Below are 21,181 nucleotides of genomic sequence, written 5' to 3'. Positions count from 1 at the left end.
ATTTGTTATTTATTAACACAAATACACAAATACAAATGCAGGTCCATCAACCAGTAATAAGGAAGTGTTCTGACTGGTCGAAATATGTTGCCATTTGTTATTTATTATGTGTTTATAAGTGTGATCCTTCAAATCAGGTGTTAATACAATATGTATTCAAACAAAGAGTCATCTAACGTGTTTCTGGACCCACACACAGTAAGGGCCATACTCTGGACCTTGTTTTTTCACTTGGCCTGAGTATTGAGAATGTGTATGTGGAGAACTTTCATGTCAGTGATCACTGCAGTGTGCTTTTTAATGTTAACTTCCCTGTAAATCTTCCCCCTTTGAAAATAAAAGCCCAAAGGCGGATTATGAGTCAGGATGCAGCTGATAACTTTGCTTTGTTTGAGCCACATATACTGATGGGAATTGACCATCTTGATGTCTTTATCCAGACTTTTAATAGCCACTGTGTGGCTATTTTGGATAAAGTGTCTGTGGTGAAATCTAGTTGTGCCCTAGTACCTGTCTTATCCCTGGATAAATGACTCCATCCGCTCTTTTAGGAGAAACTGTCGAAAGGTGGAACATCTGTGGAAGTCAACACAGCTAGAGGTTCACAGACTCCACCTAAGGGAACTTAGAGCCTCTTTAAATGAAATGTTGAGGAATGTTAGGACTCAGTATTTTTCTCAAATCATATCTTGAGTCTTATTTGATATGATTAACACTCTTGTTTCACCTGTGTATTATTTGCAGGCAGCAATACATTTCTTCATTTCTTTGTGGAAAAGATCAGAGACATCAGGGGGAATATTTCACCATTGTCTTCTTTTAACTCTGTGTAATGTTTTCCCCTTGCACTTGGTCCTCTTTTAACCCTGTGTTCTTTCAGGACATCACTGCTCTGCTCCTAAAAATGAAACCCTCCTCGTCTCCCACTGATGTTCTCCCTACTAAGCTGCTTAAAACAGTTTTTAATTCTATTGGCCCCTATTGTGAATTTGATAAATCTATCACTTTCAACTGGTGTGGTTCCCAGCTTTTTTTTTAGTTGTTGAACCAGCACTTAAAAAGCCTAATCTGGACCTACCACAACCAAAAAACTATAGGCCAGTTTCCAAACTTCCATTCTTGTCCAAGATCTTAGAAACAATAGTGGCAGAGGGACTTACAATGCTCTTGAAGGTAAGTAATGTCTTGGATTTCAGTCAGGTTTCCACAGAAATCAGGACAGACTTTGATTATTGCCCTGGAAAATCAGATCCCCCTTATTAGGCATCACATGGGTACTCTAGACTCGGCCATCCAGTCGAGTCCTCGGAATCTGGGTGTTGTTTTCGACTCAGCTGTGTCTCTCGAGCATCACACCAAAACATTGGTCAGAAACTGCTTTTTCAGCTGAGGAACATCTCTAAGCTGAGAACCCTGCTGTCAAAGGCGGAACTTGAGATGATCATTCATGCTTTTATTTCTTCTCGCCTAGGTTACTGTAACAGCCTTTTTACTTGTCTGACTCAGAAAGAACTTCATCGCCTCCAGGCTGTTCAGAACTCTGCTGCAAGACTTTTAACTCACACCAGTAAAAGAGCACACATCACACCAGTTTTAACAGAACTACACTGGCTCCCAGTTCATCTCAGGATTCATTTTAAAATTTTAGTTCTTACTTTTAGAGCTTTAAACGGTCAAGCTCCTGCTTACATTTCTGAGATAATGATATTGTATAATCCCACACGTTCTCTTAGATCCTGAGTCAGTGCCTGCTGGTCATCCCCCACACTCCTTTCAAAACTAGAGGGGATCGAGCCTTTCAAGCAGGGTTTCTGTTTCTCCTCACTTCTTCCAAAGCTCATAAGAGAGCAGAGTGAAGTGGCTGGCAGTGCTTTGGCAAGTTTTTGGTGGCCAGGCGCCATCTCTGGCTGTCACAGTCCATGCTGCAGCCAGGGGATAGGGCGTGTCTGCTCAAATTGCCTGTTGAACCATCTGCCTTGTTTGGGCCTCATGCATCCATGACGATTTAGCAGGGCCAGGAAGCCCGTCGCTGTGCTAAGGAGGTGTCAGGCACCTTGAAGTGAGATCAAGAAACCTCAGCCTGCTTGGGGGCAGGAAGGTCTGTGGGGCCAGCTGGACACAGCATGACGTGGCAAGTCTAAACATGGCAGTGGCCAGGGGCCACCCAAGCCCACGCCTAACTCCAGACGCGACATCCCCCCCAGCCTTCCCTTGCCCTCAGACAGCATGGGAGGCTCTGGGGGCAGACCCCTGGGTTGTTTCAACAATGACCCAGGGGTATTGTTCACAGTTCCGAAGCGCTCCTCCTCTGACGAACGTGGCTGCATTTTCCATTATTGCAGACCACCAGCACAGGGAGATCTTGTGCTCGGAAATCTTCACTCCCATGGTGAAGTCAGCTATCAGGGAAGTGAAGGAAGAAGATCAGCAGGCAGGGTTTTATTCCCGCTATTTTATTGTCCCGAAGCGAAACGGGATGCTCAGGCCTGTCTTAGACCTCAGTGGGCTCAACAACTTCCTCAGGCCCCTGAAGTGCAAAATGTTGACTGTGTCCATGGTCAAGCAGGCTGTCCAGGTAGCCGACTGGTTTGCAACCTTCGACCTCAAGCAAGCCTGTTTCCCAGTCTTGGAGGGGCACAGGAGATTTCTCAGGTTTGCCTTTGAGGGAAAAACCTTTGAATTCTGTGTCCTCCCCTTCGGCATCTCACTGACATCCTGCACCTTCACCAGGTGCATGGATGCGGTCTTGGGGCCTCTGCGGCAGCATGGTCTCAGGATACTGGACTATTTAGATGACTGGCTAATACGTGCACAGACAGAGGAGCAGTGCCACCATCATGTGAGAGTTGGATCACATTCAGGGTCTGGGGCTGCGCATCAACCAGAAAAAGTGTCGTCTCCAGCCTGCATAGGCCACCCAGTTTCTAGACATGCGGCTGGATGTCAGAGCTGGGCTGGCGAAGCTGTCACAGGAGAGGCAGGTTTTAATCAGGACCTGCCTCTCTCATTTTCAGCTTGGTGCCAGGGTCATGTGGCAGCTGTGTCTCCGCCTCTTGGGTGTTATGGCAGCCTCAGCACAAGTGGTGCCATTGGCTCTTCTACACACGTGTCCAGTTCAGAGGCATCTCTTCAGCCTGGGGCTCTGTCAGCAGAGACAGCTGCAGGCAGTGGTGTTTGTCACCATGCAGCTTTGTGCGGACCTCAGGTAGTGACACGACCCAGCCAACATTTCGAGGGAAGGCCCAAGTGCAAGGGACTGGAGGCTGCACCCGGAGGTGCCCAGGTACCTGCAGGGGCTGCTTGAGGCGGGAAAATCACCTTCAACCCTTAGAGGCATGGTAGCAGCTATCAAGACTGCTCATACAGGGGATTATAGGCTTGCAGATGGTGACTGCAGCCTCATCGCACCAGGAGGCTGGCCAGTCCACTGTGGGACCTGGATCAGGTGTTGACTGCCCAGCAGCAGGAACCTTTTGTGCTTTTGTGCTTATAGACTTGCATCTGCTCTGTCTCCTGGGGCCCCTTGCTGTGTGTCTTAAAGGGTTCCCATAGTTATGGTATAACTACTGGGTGGGGAGATAATCTCGATACGATAGAGAATGTTCAGTCACACTGTAACCTTGGTTCTCTGGGTGAGGAGATTATCTCCCCAGGCTCAAGGATGCTCTGTACTCATTCCAATCAATTTTAATCAGTGGGTGCATGCGCAAGGTGGGGCTTTTATAGCCTGGCGCATGGTGGCCACGTAAAGTGGTGTGTCTTAAAGATTATTAATTTTCCATGTCGATTACCCCAGATGGGGGTAATTCCCATAATTATAATATAACCACTGGGTGGGGAGATAATCTCCTCACTCAGAGAACCAAGGTTACAATGTAACTGACCGTTATTCTCAGGTGCCATGAAAACAAGTGTCATAACAAAACACATATATGATATGTTATTTGAAGCCTAATTTGTATACAATATTCATACTGGCTCAAAAAAACAATATGATGGTATTTGCTCATCTTTGCTGAGCAACAGTTTTGTGCGAAATAATTTTAAGGCCTGCCCCATATAGATTCGTGTCCCAAATATAGGCCTGTTGAATTCAGTGATTTAAACATTCAAACAACAGCCTGGGCTACTAATTGAGGTTTTTCAGTACATCATATATTATAAGGTAGGCCAAAATGATGAGTTTTATGTGGATGTGTTTCAACTTTGAAAATGTGTAGCACTCTGTGTTAACTGAAAAGGACCAAGACTTTTTAATTGTGTTTACTATAGCCAGTAATGGCAACCAGATGTTGAGAGTCAAAACCAGAAATGGAGCAAACGAACAAAGGGGCATGCCACATAAGGTCAATGATATTGGAGTCTATATTTCCATACAGTAAAGGAGACGCCCAGCTGGCCATCAACGTTGTTCAACGTTGATATATGGTTGAATTTAGGTTGTGACATTGATTGATGAAAATTTTATGTCAGGACAACATCTAATGCCAATATTAATTTGACATGGAATATTGATGACAGATGACATTGATATTTTGTTCTTTTTAAGTTGTGTTGTTAGGTAACAAAAATCCCACATCTTTGAAATGTCTCATGTCAATGTCATCTTGACGTACACTGAACAAAAATATAAACGCAACACTTTTGTTTTTGCTCCCATTTTTCATGAGCTGAACTCAAAGATCTAAAACATTTTCTATATACACAAAAGACCATTTCCCTCAAATATTGTTCATAAATCTGTCTAAATCTGTGTTAGTGAGCACTACTCCTTTGCCGAGATAATCCATCCCACTTCACAGGTGTGGCATATCAAGATGCTGATTAGACAGCATGATTACTGCACAGGTGTGCCTTAGGCTGGCCACAATAAAAGGCCATCCAGTGTAAGAGTCAAACATCATATTGACTTCCGGTGTCAGCCAGGAAACTGCAAATTTCTGTTAATTTTGAAAGCTTTTTTTTTTCCTTGACATTCTAAAATACTTATTAAAATCTATATCTTTAAAATCTCTTCGGCCATAATAGAAGCAATAGACAGTAGAAAGGACTTGTAGGCTCAGCACTGACTGCTTTGAGGACTTTAGTGGATATTTGATCTTAGCCAGATGATTTGTCCAGAGCGTTTCGGCAAGTGGGGCCTCCAACCTGCAAGTTGCTCTTTAGGCTTTACAATTACAGCACAGACAGTGAAGTGGCAGTGACAACAATTACAGAATGTGGTATGGTAACATGATGGTTGTAATTGTTTGGGGGAGCATGAGGATGATCTAAAAGGTCAATATGTAGGGAAAGGAACGTATTGTACATACTGTATATTTGACAGAGGATTGGTTTGGGTGTCTGCGTTCCTGAGAAGCAGGAAATTTAACAGAATGCTTTTAGAGTAAGACAACAGAAAAAAGAAAAAATAATAATTTTACTGACTTGATAAAAGCTATCAACAAAAGAGACATATTTTTCTCAGGAGTGGGTGAAGACCAAGACAGAGTTAAAAGAAGAAAAAATACTGAACTGGATACATGATTCAGAATGAATGTTAATGTTACTAATAGTAATATTGTGATTTTAAAAACTGGCAGAATAATAATGTATTAATACAGCTTTATACGTTTTGTCTGCTTTTTTAAATACCACAATTTTGGATTTGTTTTCTCTCTTTTGTGACTTTGTTCTTTGTTCAAGCGCACAGGAACTGTTCTATAACTATTTTCCACTTTCTTGTCTCTCTGTCTGTTTTGTCTAAATCAACATGTCTTAAAGTCATGACTTTATCGGAGAGTTCACCACCAGCTACAGAGAACTTTCCAGAGGCCAAAGTCAGTTCAATGTCTATGAGGTAAAATACAATAGCAAGTTCTATTGTTTTGAATTCAAACCCTCATCTGAGGACAATTTATTATCAAAATCCACCCACAGGAGCTCTGAATGAGTAACCATTTCTGCTCACTAATTTCTTGTTTTCTGTCTTGTGATCAAGGTTTTGAATCCTAAAAAGAAAGGCAAGAAGAAGAAATACGTCAATTCAGGGACAGTAAGTCATGTCAGAGTGTGTTTCATCAGCAGCTGTCACACGTTCCATGGACATGAGTCATAGCAGCAGTGACATGTCAAGGCAATAAACGGATAGTGTTTGCCAAGGGCCTCCTTGTAATTTGTGCCTGTGTTGCGTCCTCTGTTCTCTTTTTGTCTTCAAGGTGACTCTGCTGTCTTTTAAAGTGGAGTCAGAATGCACATTTGTCGACTTCATCAGAGGAGGGTAAGACCTCAGTCTTTAATGTTTCATCATGGTCATGAAGCCATTCATGAAGCCATTTAAGGACTCTACTGCAATTATTACTTTTTTTAAGGCCTAGTCACAGCAGACAGTGAAACGGTGAAATTAATCTGTGCATCTTTGTTACGTATTTGAGTATGACTTCTCACACAAATAATTGGTGAACTGCTGTGAAGTGCAAACATGCTAACCAACTGGTCCAGCTCTAGTAACTCACAATAAAGTGCTCCAGGAATGACATTTTTCTGTGGGCCAACATGGAAATTAGTGTCACCCTGGTTACGCTCCTTTAAAAGGCTATGGGATTTTTCCATTGGATTTTGGATTATTGTATAAAATAGTAAATAATCCCCACTTTTCTGATTTTTGAAGCCTGAATGCAATCATCGGAAGTAAAAAGCTAATGTTAGGCTGTAAACGAAGCACACTATGGTCGCATGACTTAACATTCTTATCACAATGTAGATGTAAAGTTGTGTTCGGTGTGATAAAGTTCTGTAGTCTCATTAGGCAATTGACAACAACCACCTCTTACATTAACTCAACAAACAGGCTTAACAGAATGCGCCACTAGGGCAACGTATATACATGCTGATTGGACTGATCGGAGAACTTAAATAGACTATAGCTTAAATTGACACAAAGAAACCCCTAATCCCCCCATGATATCACAGCTCTCTCTTTGGTCCAAAGGATTGCCTTCTGCATAAAACCAGGCTCTGCCCTCAGCCCCGTCTTGTAAACCATTGTGTTCCAGAAAGTGTGACAAATAGACATTTTCAGACTAAGTATATTTAAATGTATCTGCATTTAGGTCAACAAATAACATTCCTCTTCCAAAGAAATGTTTTTCTTGGCAGTGCAGAGAAGGGTTTGAAAAAGCATTTCGACCTACATACTGGGATATAGGAGTTACAGAAAGCTAACTGAACAGTTTAACTGAATGATTAAAGTATGACCAATCTGTCCATCCATCCATCCATTTTCTAACCAAGTAACTGAAAAAAGTTTTAGAGACTTGAGTTTTTTCTTATCAAAACTTTATGACAGGAGGTCATGCACTGGGAGGTCTTGGACTCGTGACATATTAGAAAACATTGCTGTCAAATGGAACTAAAGCACTATATTCAGTGGTGTAGTGGAGGGTATACACAGGTTTAGGGGTATACCCTCCTCTTTTTATAGCTGTGTACAGTAGACCCAACTGCTCCAAAGCCATTGGAATATATAGGAAGATATGCCCATCTTCTCCATGGGTAACCTACCCATCTAACTAGTAGTACACCTACCTCATCAACCGTAAAACTCGGAATATAAGTCGCACTGGCATATAAGTCGCAGTCTATTTTTTAAGGTCTCAAACAGGGAAAACAAGGTTTTATATTACTATTTGTTAATAAAAATGTTATACAAGTTATTCCTACACTGTTTCCCTTTATTTCTAATTTGAAACACATTCAAAACACAATAACCTCTTAAGCAGCTTTGGTTACTTTTCAGATTGCAATTTTCCAAACAACCTCTTCAGGAAATAAAATTACGGTATAACAACATCTGAGCCATAAAAATGAGTTTGAATTAACGTTAAACTTCTTTTTTCTTTTTTAAGAAGACAGCATTACAGTACCTTATTACAGTGTGGGCTGTAACTATACATGCTTAATCAAATCCCAAAAACGAATGAGTTTAAATTACTACGTAGCGCCATCTTGTGGGTCAAATTACCTATGTCAGCGTTTACCTTGGTCTATAGGTCGCACTGGTCTATAACCTGCACCCAACTTTTTAGATGAAAAAAAAGGGGAAAAAACTACGACTTATACACCAAGTTTTACGGTATATTACAAGATTATAGCATACATGATGATCTAAGTTGTAAGTCTCTGCAAGCTGATCTGGCAGTTGATTTAAACTTTGAAATCAGTGGCTGCCGGCAAAGCATAAACACGTATCTAAAATAAGCCTACAGTTGTTATTCCAAAGCAGAATTCAGTATATATGATTTGTAGTAAATGAATAAAATTGTTGGAGAACCACATGGAGAGTCTTCAGCATGAAAATGGTCAAATGTAAAGACTTTGCACAAAACAGCTATTATCAACACATGGATTTAAAAGCACTGTTATAAGCTATACTGTATAATCATGGTGTCGATCCCTTGCCTAGTGCCAGCTGTAAGCTGTTGATGAGTTTCTCAGTCTAGCCTGGACATCTGCAAATGTGCTCCCATCTGGAGATGCTGGCACAGTTCTAACATCTCTGCTTTGAATTACACTGATGTGCTCAATCTCCCACCAGGACACAACTCAATTTCACTGTGGCCATAGACTTCACAGCATCTAACGGTAGGACCGTGTTACATTTCTGTGCATGCAAGAAGCATCTGTTGGTCACTGAAATTGTTTTGCCTGCAATGTTTGTCACAGTTATCAGTTCAGTAATGGACTGTATTCTCGTCTTTGGGTTGGTCCTCTGTAATATTTCTACAACATATGATTGTCACTGCACATATGAAAGATTTACTTTGATAGGCTCTAAATTGCATTTTACAAAATAAATACATTTTTTTTTTAAGATTATTTTTTAGGGCTTTTTGCCTTTAATTTACAGGATAGAGTGAAATGGGGGAGAGAGAGAGAGAGCGGGGGGTGACATGCAGCAAATGGTTGCAAGCCGGAGTCGAATCTGCCTTATACCCATATACATACCTAAATCAATTAAAGGAGAATGTAGGGAAAGGGTATGTACTATAACTTACAGGGATTGTTTGGATTTTGTGAAGTGGGGTTGTATGAGGTACTTATCCATATCCAATGTATTACCTACAGTGGATACTGGTCAGCATGCCCCCAGTTTGGAGAAGTAAACAGGAGTACCGCCACAGAAGCTAAGCAAAGTACTGCTGTATATGGGTTCAGGAATAAACTGTGACTTTGCTGTTTTACATGGTTAATTCGGATTCACCAAAGTCACACAATAGCATAAACTAAGTAACTGATGGAAGCAGCAAAAGACCAATAAACCAAAATTATTGTTTTTCTCAATGGAGTCTTGCGGTTTGGCAAGAGCATACATGTGGAACTGAAGCCGTTAATGGCTTCCCAGTCGGAACGGGCTCTCAGTATAGCGTACACTTAAACTGATACTGATTTTTTTAGGTGTCTAAAATACATTTGGTTGCTGACCCCCCTCCACAGCAGTACATTGCTTAGCTCCCGTTTTGGTATTCCTGCCATTCCTCCAAACTGGAGGCATACTGACAAACATCTATTGTAGGTAATACACTTACTATAGAGTACCTCATACAACCCCACTTCAGAAAATCTGAGCTAACCTTTTAACAGCTGAATAAGCAAACAGTTAGTTGCAGTATCTATGGTGATAAATACTTTCGTGCTTGTGGTGGAAGGTTGTCTCACAATTTACCTGGTCATTACTGTAATACTCACCCCCTTAATGCAGAGGGTCCTCGACAGCTGTTAGTGTGACTTCATAAGGAGTGATACTGTGCTCTGTAGTGAAGCGCATGTGAAATGATATATGTAGGAAAAACCCATAGAGCTGCATTTCAGTTTTTTCCACCAGGTACAAGAAGACCAGCAGTGTATGCCTCAGAGATTCAGAACAAAAGCATTATGATATTCTGTATGTCGGTCAAACTGTTGTGGTGCTGTGGAAAAGAATTTCCCCTCTGGGGACAATAAAGTCTAAAGTCTAAGTCGATATTAAAAATTAAAAGCCCCGCTCCCTACTAGGCCTGTGTGCTATGCCCAAATTTTCCCCACTACTTTGCTCTGGAATTTAATCTCCATACTCAGCAATGAAAAGCACTGATGACTAATTAGGGTCAGAAAAAAAATGAAAATATCACAATGTACTTGTGCTTGTAGAGGTCACACATAATGAACTAACTTTACACCGGACATTAAATAGTGCTGGGTTCACATTAGACAACATCAGCCCAATAATAGCCCGATGTGGTGTGGACTGGGAGTGTTGTCTGCAATAATCCATCGTTTCATCTCATGTGTTGTGTCATAGAAGATGACAACTGATGCGCGTCTGGGACGCCTCATGATGTCTCAACAGAAAGTCTAGCATGTTTGATTTTTTTTTTGTTTTCCACAACTTCTCCCGTCACTGCTATCACTTTGACCACTAGGAGAACAGATCGATCTGCTGTTGTGGACAAAAGTACGGCAACAACACCCCAGCCTTTTAGATATTTCTTCTAGAGACTTTACCACACAGAGTAAAACAGGCAAACGATGGCGTTAAACGGCAGAGGCACTTTAGCAACCGAGTGAATACTGCCATTAGCATCAAGCTAGCAAAGAATGTTATTTCTTCATAATGAAGAAGGATATAAAGGAATTAAATTCACAAATAGTGGCAGGGCTTTTACTTACCACGACTGCAGAGGTTACCAGCTTCATTTGACACAGATTACATTAGACACAGGTCTTTATTTCTCATTTCCTCTGTATTTTTCTGTTTTTATTTTTAATCCACTCCCATTTGCCCCTCAGTGAAAGTGACTGATGAATTTACCATAATCAGAAAGATGAAAGATTGCATGTCTTGATTCTCTAAAAAAGTATTTGGTCATGTAAATGTTACCGCATGATTCTTCTAATCCCCTCTGTGTGTGCTGGGTGTGGTGATGCTTCTCTGTCCAGGTAACCCATCCCAGCCCACCTCACTGCACTACATGAGTCCGTACCAGATGAATGCATACGCCATGGCTCTAAAGGCTGTGGGGGAGATTATCCAGGACTATGACAGTGACAAACTCTTCCCAGCATACGGCTTTGGGGCTAAACTTCCCCCAGATGGCAAGATCTCCCACGCCTTCCCACTGGTAAGAGACACTGACATAAAAACACTGAGAAACAAAGAGAGTGAGAGAAAAGGTAGTTCTGTTGTCGTTGTTTAATTAAATACAAGTGAAAGGCATTTTGTGATATTCACTGAATAGGTATTTCTGCTTTTGGACTGAAAACTATACTAACATGGCACCTCAGTTGATGATATTTTCACATGTAAAGCACATTTTTGCAACAGCAGAGAAACAAGTTTGCCAAATTTAACTTTTAACTTTTTTTTTTAAAAGCTTTTGTTTATCGCTGACTTGTGTGAGGTCTGACTAAATCTCTGCCAGGATGTCAAATGTGTTCATCTGTTAGACTTAAGGTGTCGCCGGCCACTAATGTAGAGTTCACTTCCATTTTGGACTTTCTTCAGGACCGACTTTGGCCAAATAAAAATGCAATCAAACACTCTGTAAAGCCAATGTGGAGCAAAAAAGAGTATCCTATATGCAACAGTAATACCATTCATAAGTTAAGAGACCTGTTAAGGCACAACAGGAAATCTTAAGTGGACAGTCGGGGGGCAGCGCAGACAGGTGGAGCCTTTCAGGAGGAGGTCCAGAGGGCAGGGCTGATGAGCTGAGCAGGTCTGGAAGGTGACCAGGAGGCAGGGTAAATGGGCGGAGTAGGTCTAGAGGATGGGCAGAAGCATGGCCAAGAGGCTGGACCACCTCTGGGAGACAGACAGGAGGACGACCAGACGGGTGGAGCCTCTCTGGTGGATGACCAAGAGGTCAGCGATGGAGACAAGTCCCTCTAGAGGTCACTGATGGGACACCTCTTGAGGACAGACGCAGGACCCTCCTGGAGGCAATAGGACATCAGAGCAGGAGGCCGACGTCAGGACAGCAAAGCAGGAGGCCGGCAACAGGTCTGGGAGATCTGGATGAGCATCAACAGGGCCGGTTGATTGGTGGTCCGGGAGGTCATCTGTGGGCATGGCCGACTGGAGGTTTTGGGTCGCTGGGGCGCTGGGCAGCAGAGTCTCTGTGGTGTGGAACAGCTGTGCAAGTCAACAGTGTTGAGAGTCATGGGGGACTTCACCCCCTCATCAGGACTTGACCTGTAGAATACCATCAATGTTCCAAGAAAAAGACAGACAGAGCAGTAGATTGCCTGCTGAGTCCATAATTTGCCGGTTTGCACTGTCACAGCTAGTGTGTGAGGTGACAGAGATTGGACCCAAATGCAGACAGTTCCAGGCAGCAGGATGAATTCATAGTTTATTGTAGAAGCATGAGTGTGGATAAGCTTAGAGGCATCAAGAGTCCCAGCTTCGGCAGAAGGTCCAGCAGGCACGTAACAAGTAGCAGCAACATGCATCGTAACAGTGACAATAAACTGTCAAGGCATGAAGGAACTCTGCTGGTATTTTTAGAGCTGGATCTTATCAGAGGGAAGGGGAAGCAGGTGGGTGATTGGGTGATGCAGGTGAGGAGGTGGGTGGAAGGGCAGGCAGAGCAGATGAGGGAAGTGGGAATAGGTGTGGAGATGGGTGTGGCCGTTGGATGATGGGCGAAGAACGGAAAGTCAGAGGATACCTGGTAGATGCAAGGAAAATAGCAATGGAGAGACAGAGAAACAAACTGTGATACTGATAGGAAATTAAAGGCAATAGGGCACACACACACACACACACACACACACACACACACACACACACACAATTCACAAAGAGTTTAAGGATGGGGGCTGGGGAAGAGGGAGTGTGTCAATAGGGGCCCACAGCGCATTCATGCCCTAGCTTCCCTAGCAGAGCTGGATAGTCCAAACATTTCAAACTGGCTTTAACCACCCAAACACAAATCCCATTTTTACAATTTTTCATTAAATAACTGTTATCATATACAGCACTTCGGGCATGTTTGAATCATTTTAAGGACCATTCATTTCTCCTTTTTTTTCTCTGATTACAAGCGTTGCCATATTGAGACAAAGTAACCCCAAGAGAGCATGATTTTTCTATGCCTCCATGCTGGCAATAGCTGTGGCCAGATGCATTACATTTTTGGGTTGTTGTCTGTCCGTCCCGTGCTTGTGAACACGATATCTCAAGAACACCTTGAGGAAACTGAGACATCATTACGTTTTGCAGAAACACTTTTCTGGCCATTACTTAATGCCCTAACTCAAGAACAGAAAGGGAAATATTTGGTCAGATACTTAATTGGTGACACTTAACTTGTGTGTCCACCTCGAAATTATGTTGCTTGTATAGATCTTCTGTGCTGCCGGGTTGAGGATGTTTGTAAGGCATCAACATTTTAGAATATGCAGTTTCTTTGCAGCAACATTTGAAGCATTGCGAACCATCATGGCTACATAGGGAGGATAGACATGGATGTAAACTGTAAATGCAACTTGACTGGTTTGCAGAGACATACAACCACAAGGCAGTTAGAAGTCCCCTGTGGAGTTTGGACCACTACTAATGCTAAGGAGCAATGTTTTTATGTGTGGGTCTCTGTGTTGTTTGTTCATGCACACACAAGGGTGTGATGTGCTGAATTCACTTCAGCTCAGGACAACTTGTTAAGTCAATGAAAGGAAAGGTTACATAAACCCACAAGCTGTAGGCATTGTCAAGTAGTCTTGTGAAGTGGATGACTGAGGCAGAGGAAAGGAACAAGAGGTGGGAGGAAGAAAACACTGTGAATCACGCTGCACGTCGAAAGAAAAGAAGTTCATCTGTTTGATGGTTTGGGAGTGATGGAGAAAGAATAGAGAGCAGATAGACAGGCAGCAACACGGAGAAATATTCTGATGCTGCACTGCTTAGCTAAGCATTGTCAGCCAATAGGAGAGAAAACAGTAGCAATCAGCAAAGCAGCAACTTGAAAAAAGACTTATCCTTGGATTCCAAATGTCTGCCTCCCTGGACCAGTCATATTAGAGGAAATGAGGAGAAAAGTGGGCGAGAGATGAACATAAAAAAGGAGAGTCTTATATTTGGTGGTGTTCCAAGGCTGCAGGATAAGATTAGTAGGAGTTTTTTAAGTGGATGATAATATGGGCAGATTTTTTCATATGGGTGTAAACATCTCAATGACACACCTCAGGTCTTTCATTAGTGGACTGGAGGAACTTTTTCACTGACCTGAAACTGTCGTTTTCAATCAGGTTTGTCAAACCCTGATCCTCCTGGCTCACTCCCAGTCAGAAGTCAGTGGTGGACAAAAGCGTCAGCATCTGGCTTGTCTAGATTCATCACTTTGTATAACTTTGCTCCTTTCCATGTGAGCAGCCACTCAATCAGCTTTCCCAATTAGAGTTCACCTCAGCGTGACAAATCCCACTGCTGTGTCGTGCTAAGGCAAGTCTAATTAGGAATCTATTGTTTGGAAACTGCTTTGAGCACATTGAGCAATCTAGAGTTCATCAAATGTAAAGTTTTAGTATCTTGTCTCATAATGAATGGCTCATGTAGGGCAGGTCCTGATTAAAGGGAGAAAATAACCTCTGCAGAAGTATACTGTTTATATGCGTGTTGTGAGAAAGTGAAACTGGCATTGTGCAAAAAGCGTTTTTAATTAGACACATCCCTGGTTCAGATCAAGGTCAGAATAATTAAGTAAAAAGCAGCACTTGTATACATTAACTCCCAATAAAGAACATATTATGCAATTTTGAATAGCTTACATTGCAATAAATTAAGAGTATGTGTACCTTGAAGTGTTCTCTCTTTCACAAGGACATTAGAGAAAATATTTGTCTTTCATGAGGGTTATTTGACACTGATTAACTCTGAGCATCTATTGTGTAGCTCCTCTGTGTTCATGCATAATTAACAGTGTCTTCTGAATCTGTTTTTGATACTTTAAAGAAATCCATATTATAAAACAAAAACTTCAGTCTCAGGGGGAATAATTAAAAAGTAATTTTTTAGAGAGATAACAGGAAGCCTCAGCGTGTGCATGTGAACCTGCCTTTGAAAAAGAGAAGATGATTAGCCGTCATCAGCTACTGTATTTAATTTAATTTAAATTTTTTAATTTTATATACTTTATTAATCCCCCTCCGGGTAAATTCCATTTTTCCACTCCGTCGTCATTAACACACAGGTCCGAAATACACACACATGCACAAACAGGACCTATACGTGCACTAAGTGGAGAGATGTCAGAGTGAGGGGGCTGCCATGGACAGGCACCCCGAGCGGTTGGGGGGTTCGGTGCCTTGCTCAAGGGCACCTCGGCAGTGCCCAGGAGGTGAACTGGCACCTCTCCAGCCACCAGTCCACGCTCCATAGTTTGGTCCGGATGGGGACTTGAACAGGCGACCCTCCGGGTCCCAAGCCAAGTGGACTGAGCTACTGTGAGGTCACTGCCAAAGACACAGAAACATATTTTGTTTTTTTAATAACGATTTGAGAATACTGAATGTAATTAAAAGCAAGTGATATGCAGTAATGAATCATTTCTATAATTTTCATGCTCTGTGGATGGAGGCATGCATTATTCGTGTTGTATAATTCTACACAGCACTTAAATGTTTTTCTACCATTTGATTATAAGTAATACAATGCAAAGAAAATCCACCAGGGACTTTCACTCATGGTGTTTACATGCACAGTTAAGTGGAGCTACTGTTATAGCTTGACTAAGTCATTTAATTGGACTACTGTCCTTGTCCCAGTATACAAGCACAGGAGGGGAATCAATTTATTAACCAAAGTATGTCTGACTCCGCTACGATAGGTGGTGATATGCCTCCTTTCATCTTTATAGCATTGGACCTTTTTCCAGTTGACCTTTTACGTCACAGACCAAACAATCGGCAAACAAGTTAGCTACAGGTAGCTAACAGCATACTGGTATCATGGAAGACAACTATACAGCACTGTACATTTTGTACAAAATGTCACAGTTCTGTTACCTGCTTCTTCTTCTGTTGCACGTTTAATGCTATTTGATTTGCCACCCCCAAAAAACATGTCATTTGCTGCAGCTCAACAGTCAAAGTACTGCATGTTCTTTACCAAAATTAATGCAAAAAAACAACCTAGCTAACAATAAAAAGTAAGATCTCAGACGGAAGTCAAACACTGTTCATCTGCACACACTGTGATGCCACACACCTGGTTCAATATCAGCAGTTTCCCTTCATACTGATTGTGGTGGTTCACTTTTACACTGTGATCTGTAGCCTGTAGTTCAGCTTTAGCTTCTAACTATCCTTAGCTTTTTAACCTGTTTTTGCTGATGAGTCAGTTTGACAATGCCTTGATACATAGCTGGTTCAATATCAGCAAAGTTTCCCTGCTTCCCTTCACTGGTTCCTGTATAGCAGGGTTGGTCTTTTTTCAGTGTTATAATCATCAAAAAGCAAAAACAGCATGTGTATACATTCAGTGGGCTGTATCTTCAGTAGCTAGCTAGCTAACTCTACACTTTTCAGGGTTTGATTTTAGTTTTGGAGCCGGGAAGAAAGATATATCTTTTTCCAACCTCTCAAGGTAAGGAGTATCATTAATACACGATGTGCCCCAGGCACAACATTTAGCCTGAAATCCACAAAACCTAGCTAAAAAACAGCCAAAAAATGAAGGAAATCTGAAACGGTTGCATTAGAGTCAATGGAACACAGCTGTGTTGTTGTCGGACCTTGGTTGGAGCTGGCCCGGTGCTACATTATGATTTGCCAGTCTGCGTCCGGGGACGAGATTTAGAGAAGGGTCAGTTGAGGAGATGTCTTAATTCCTTACAGAGACAGACTGAAATCTGTTTCCAAAGCAACCTGCAGCTTTTCAAAGCACTGATCAGAAACAGATAATTGACTTGGGGTAAAAAAAAGTATTGTGGCGGTGAATACCTATATATATGGTACATTGATGAATGGCACATTTACAACACTGATGCAGGAAGAGTATTTCAAGGAGTGAAAAAGAATCTAAAGACACTGGTGTGTGTTTGGGGATTTGTTAGAAATAAGAAGGTTAAGATGTCAGTTATTATTTCCTTTTTTGAGAAATGAGATCCTTCTCTCATGCAATTCATCTTATTTCTCACTGAAGAATGAGATCAAAGAGAATTTCACAGGTTTGACACATGCTTATCTGAATGATGCAGTCTTAAGAGCTGACTAGTTCAGGCAGAACAAAGCAGAAGTGTCAGAGTAATTCAGACGAGAGCAACTTGTGTCAGATACAGGAGTGTCATAAGAGAAAATCCATGGCTAATTCATGGAACTTATGAGAATCCGAAGCACAGGTGCTTTTTGGATGTACAGCATGTGACAAATTTATTATACTTTTTTTTCACATCGCATGACAGTTCTAAGCCATGACTGTAACATGGATTGCCAATATTGAACTGTCTGTTGATTTGAAACTTTTATAGGTGTAAACATCCGGTGCTTCTCAGCAATGCAAATATTGAGTTGTCCAATCATGTGGCAGCAACTCAGTGCATAAAAGCATGGCGACACAGTCAAGAGATTTACGTAGTTGTTGAGTTGTTGATCAGAATGTAGGAGAAATGTATCTGACTTTGAGTTTGATATCCCATTTATACTTGTCATTGACATATGATCTGTGTCTGGATTTCCGTAGGGAAAAATGCATGTTAATGCAAGAGTAAGGGCTGGAACGCATGCAGGTCTTTAACCAGGTGCTGGGTGCTACTCTTGTGCCCACTCTGTTCCAACCTTTAAGAGCGCGGAGGTAGATTTCATCTGAGGCTGCTAAGCAATTATAACCAGCACCATATCTTAGTCTTGTTACCAGAAATCCTGAGTGCAGAGCTGATTTTCTTCCAGGCATTGCGTATTAAAATATTGTCTGTGGGACAGATGTAAAGCTCTGGGTAGCCCTGCACTAAAATGAGCAACTTCTCCTCCATATTTACCACATTTACAGAAGAGGGGAAAGATTGGATGTTTCTCTTCATGTGACATGTGGTGTGTGCTGTTTCGTTCCAGAAGTTGAACTCTGTTTATCTCAGAACACAACCGTTGTGCCCTGAAAAACCCGTACTTGGGAACACTTGTGTGTCGCGATAGCATCACTCTTGCTTTTGACCATGCCGCGCGTCTACATTGTAAACAAAGGATTTCAGGGCCCAAAAAACTGCAGAATGTGTATGGGCCATGAATGCACACAGAATGTATTTCAATAAAAATGTGATCAGATCCTCCAGACCACATCTGGAGGTCTAGCTTGCATTGTGATCAGATCTCAGCCAGGTGTAAATTTAATCCACACAGGGGCACCACATTCTTAGGAAAATACCAGATGGTAGGGTTGGGTCGGTTCTCGGTAATACCAGTTCAGAACATACGCGGAGCGGACTCCGCGAAGGTCTGCCCGGTAAAAGTGGACATCCTTAAGCCCTGTGCGCGCAAAGCACGACCGCGCGGACTCCGCTCCACGCACCAGTGTCACACAAAAGACTGTTTGGCATGTATTTTTCACATCGCGGGGATTTTTCACGGACATTTTTACACAAAGTCCGCTCCGCTTATAGTACGCCTGAGTCTGTGGGCACCTAGTGTCTGCCTCTTCGCCAAGTGCACAGCGAGCAGACGAGAGAGGGGGGTGGGGCGGGGACTGAGCTAGGGGGTGCCAGTGCGCATGCGCCAAGGCCTCTACTGTAGCCTGGAGTTTGTTTAACAGTGACGGGGAGTCGGTAATGGCGGACAATTTAGTCTCAAAGAAATCAAAGAATGCGCCACAATGGCAACACTTTGGCTTTGAGCCAGACGAAGGAGGCAACTCTTGTTTACACTGATTGAGTGAGCTGCAAAATTTATTTAAGGAAAGGAATTTTAAGGAATAAAAGAAACAACATGTTACTGTCACTCTGTTGTCCTAAGGTCGTTTTTTATTTTAAAGGAGTCAATTGCGCCCCCAAGTGGCGAAAATCTGGTATTACCGACTTGATGCGTTTTTTTTTACAAAAAACGGACCGTTTTTGTTTTTGTTTTTTTTCTCATACCGACCCAACCCTACCAGATGGAAATGCAAATGCTTGTGGATTGGCTGTCATCAGACAATCCATTTAGAAACAGATTACATGTTAACTTCAGTCTGCAGTCTGACAATTTCTGTAACTTCCAAAAACTGACAATCTGACATCCATATCTACGGTGGCTGAGATGTTCAAATATACTGCATATCCAAAATGCTTTGCAAATTGGAAAAACAAAAACACAGCACAGACACACACAGCAGAAAAATCATATGCAAAAGTCATTATGGAAGAGAGTGTCAACAGATATTGACAATGAAACGGGCTAACTATTATTGCTAGGTTGTCTTGTTATTTCATATCTATGTGCCTGTCTCTGTGTATGGAGGCGCAGTGATATTAAGGCTGATTTATGGTAGGCTGCTCAACACTCTCATTAAGTGTTGCTCAACAGAAACGAAACAGTTTCATGTCATTTTAAATGTATGTATCAGTGAAAGGTTTTAAGTCATATCCATGATAATCCCAGACCCCCTGCATTTTTTTTTTTTTTAAAGATACAAATCTTTGTGTAATCTGCCTAGACAGCGGATTAAAATCAAGCAAATATCTGTCTGTGAGTAGCAGATTCCCCTTACTCGCTAAATAAAAATCAGTGAATCAATACAAGCAGTTAATTTTCCTCCCATGGCTCTGACATGAAAAATAGTGAGGTTCAGTAAATGTCTGCTGTCAGTCAGCCTGGTTAAGGCAGTTTGCCCGGCCTCGGTCCTCTCAGCTCCACAGGAGCTGCTGCTGAAAGGCAGCTGCTTCTGTGGACAGAAACACTGAATGCAGGTCAGAGCTGGCGTGGACTGAAAACTACTATGTCCATGGTAATGATAGTAACACCGTCAGTCATCTAATGTTAGATGGCAGAGTACATGTCTGATATCAGGCAGGAAAATATAAATATATTATCCAACATTGCTCATTTGTGACAATCACATAGTGATAGTGATCACAGTAAGCTAGCAAACATCATTGCACTTATCACTCACTTCCATTGTGGCTTTTGCAGGTGATTAAAAGAAAAGATTGTTCTGTTCTTTCATTAACTACGGCATTTTATACAGTTTGGAGGGATGCACTATAGTACAAACTGTTTGTACCATAGTGGCACATTTTTGTGAAGAATATGTATAAAGATATCAAATCATGTACATTTGTTTATGGTACTAAATCTGAGTTTTTTGCAAACTTTGGTGGAGTTCAACGGGGAGAAAACCTATCGCCATTGCTGTTTGCTCTGTTTCTAAATGACCTAGGGGATTACCTACTACAGTATGGTTGTGAGCCTGTTAATTGTGATGACAACAAGATAGGTAGTTACATCCAGCTTATGGTACTGATGTACACAGATATAATTATGTCTACAACAACAGAAGATTTACAGAAAGCAATAGATCATATGCGCAATTTCTGTGAGAGATGGAAGTTAAAAGTTAATAGTGATAAAACTAAAGTTGTCAGAATCTAGGACCCAAATGCACGACACAGAAGACAAAGTTCAAATAAACAATCTTTTAATTTCAAAGTGCAAAAGAAAAATCACTCTTACAGAGGAAAACTTACAAACACTTTAGAAAAAAAAAACACTCTGAGGAAAAGGCCTGACAAAGTATCAAAATAACAAGACTAGATTAAGGCAAAGCAAGACAAAGTATCAAAGTAACACAAAAGTTGACTAAGGCAAAATGCAAAACAAAGTATCAAAGAAATACAGAACCTGACTCGACAAAGAGCATGCATGGAGCATGGAGCATAGGAACAGGACAAGACGAACTGGTACAGAACAAAGGGAAATGCAGACTATTACACTGAACAAAAATATAAACGCAACACTTTTGTTTTTGCTCTCGTTTTTCATGAGCTGAACTCAAAGATCTTAAACATTTTCTATACACACAAAAGACCATTTCCTTACAAATATTGTTCACAAATCTGTCTAAATCTGTGTTAGTGAGCACTTCTCCTTTGCCGAGATAATCCATCCCACCTCACAGGTGTGGCATATCAAGATGCTGATTAGACAGCATGAATATTGCACAGGTGTGCCTTAGGCTGGTCACAATAAAAGGCCACTC

At 41.8% G+C, this 21,181-nt stretch overlaps 1 protein-coding gene across 1 annotated transcript in view; it reads left to right on the top strand.

Annotated features, from left to right (window-relative positions):
- LOC126385360 (copine-9-like) overlaps positions 1-21,181 on the top strand; it is a 329,179-nt gene that overhangs the window by 260,047 nt on the left and 47,951 nt on the right. Inside the window, exons 11-15 of the mRNA XM_050036928.1 lie at positions 5,764-5,839; positions 5,981-6,034; positions 6,198-6,259; positions 8,576-8,622; positions 10,957-11,138. Of these exons, the coding sequence (XP_049892885.1) occupies positions 5,764-5,839; positions 5,981-6,034; positions 6,198-6,259; positions 8,576-8,622; positions 10,957-11,138 (421 nt within the window). The remainder of the gene's footprint in view (positions 1-5,763; positions 5,840-5,980; positions 6,035-6,197; positions 6,260-8,575; positions 8,623-10,956; positions 11,139-21,181) is intronic.

The sequence above is a fragment of the Epinephelus moara genome, chromosome 24 (assembly GCF_006386435.1).
Source record: "Epinephelus moara isolate mb chromosome 24, YSFRI_EMoa_1.0, whole genome shotgun sequence".
NCBI lineage: Eukaryota > Metazoa > Chordata > Actinopteri > Perciformes > Serranidae > Epinephelus > Epinephelus moara.
This window is presented reverse-complemented; position numbering and strand designations above follow the sequence as displayed.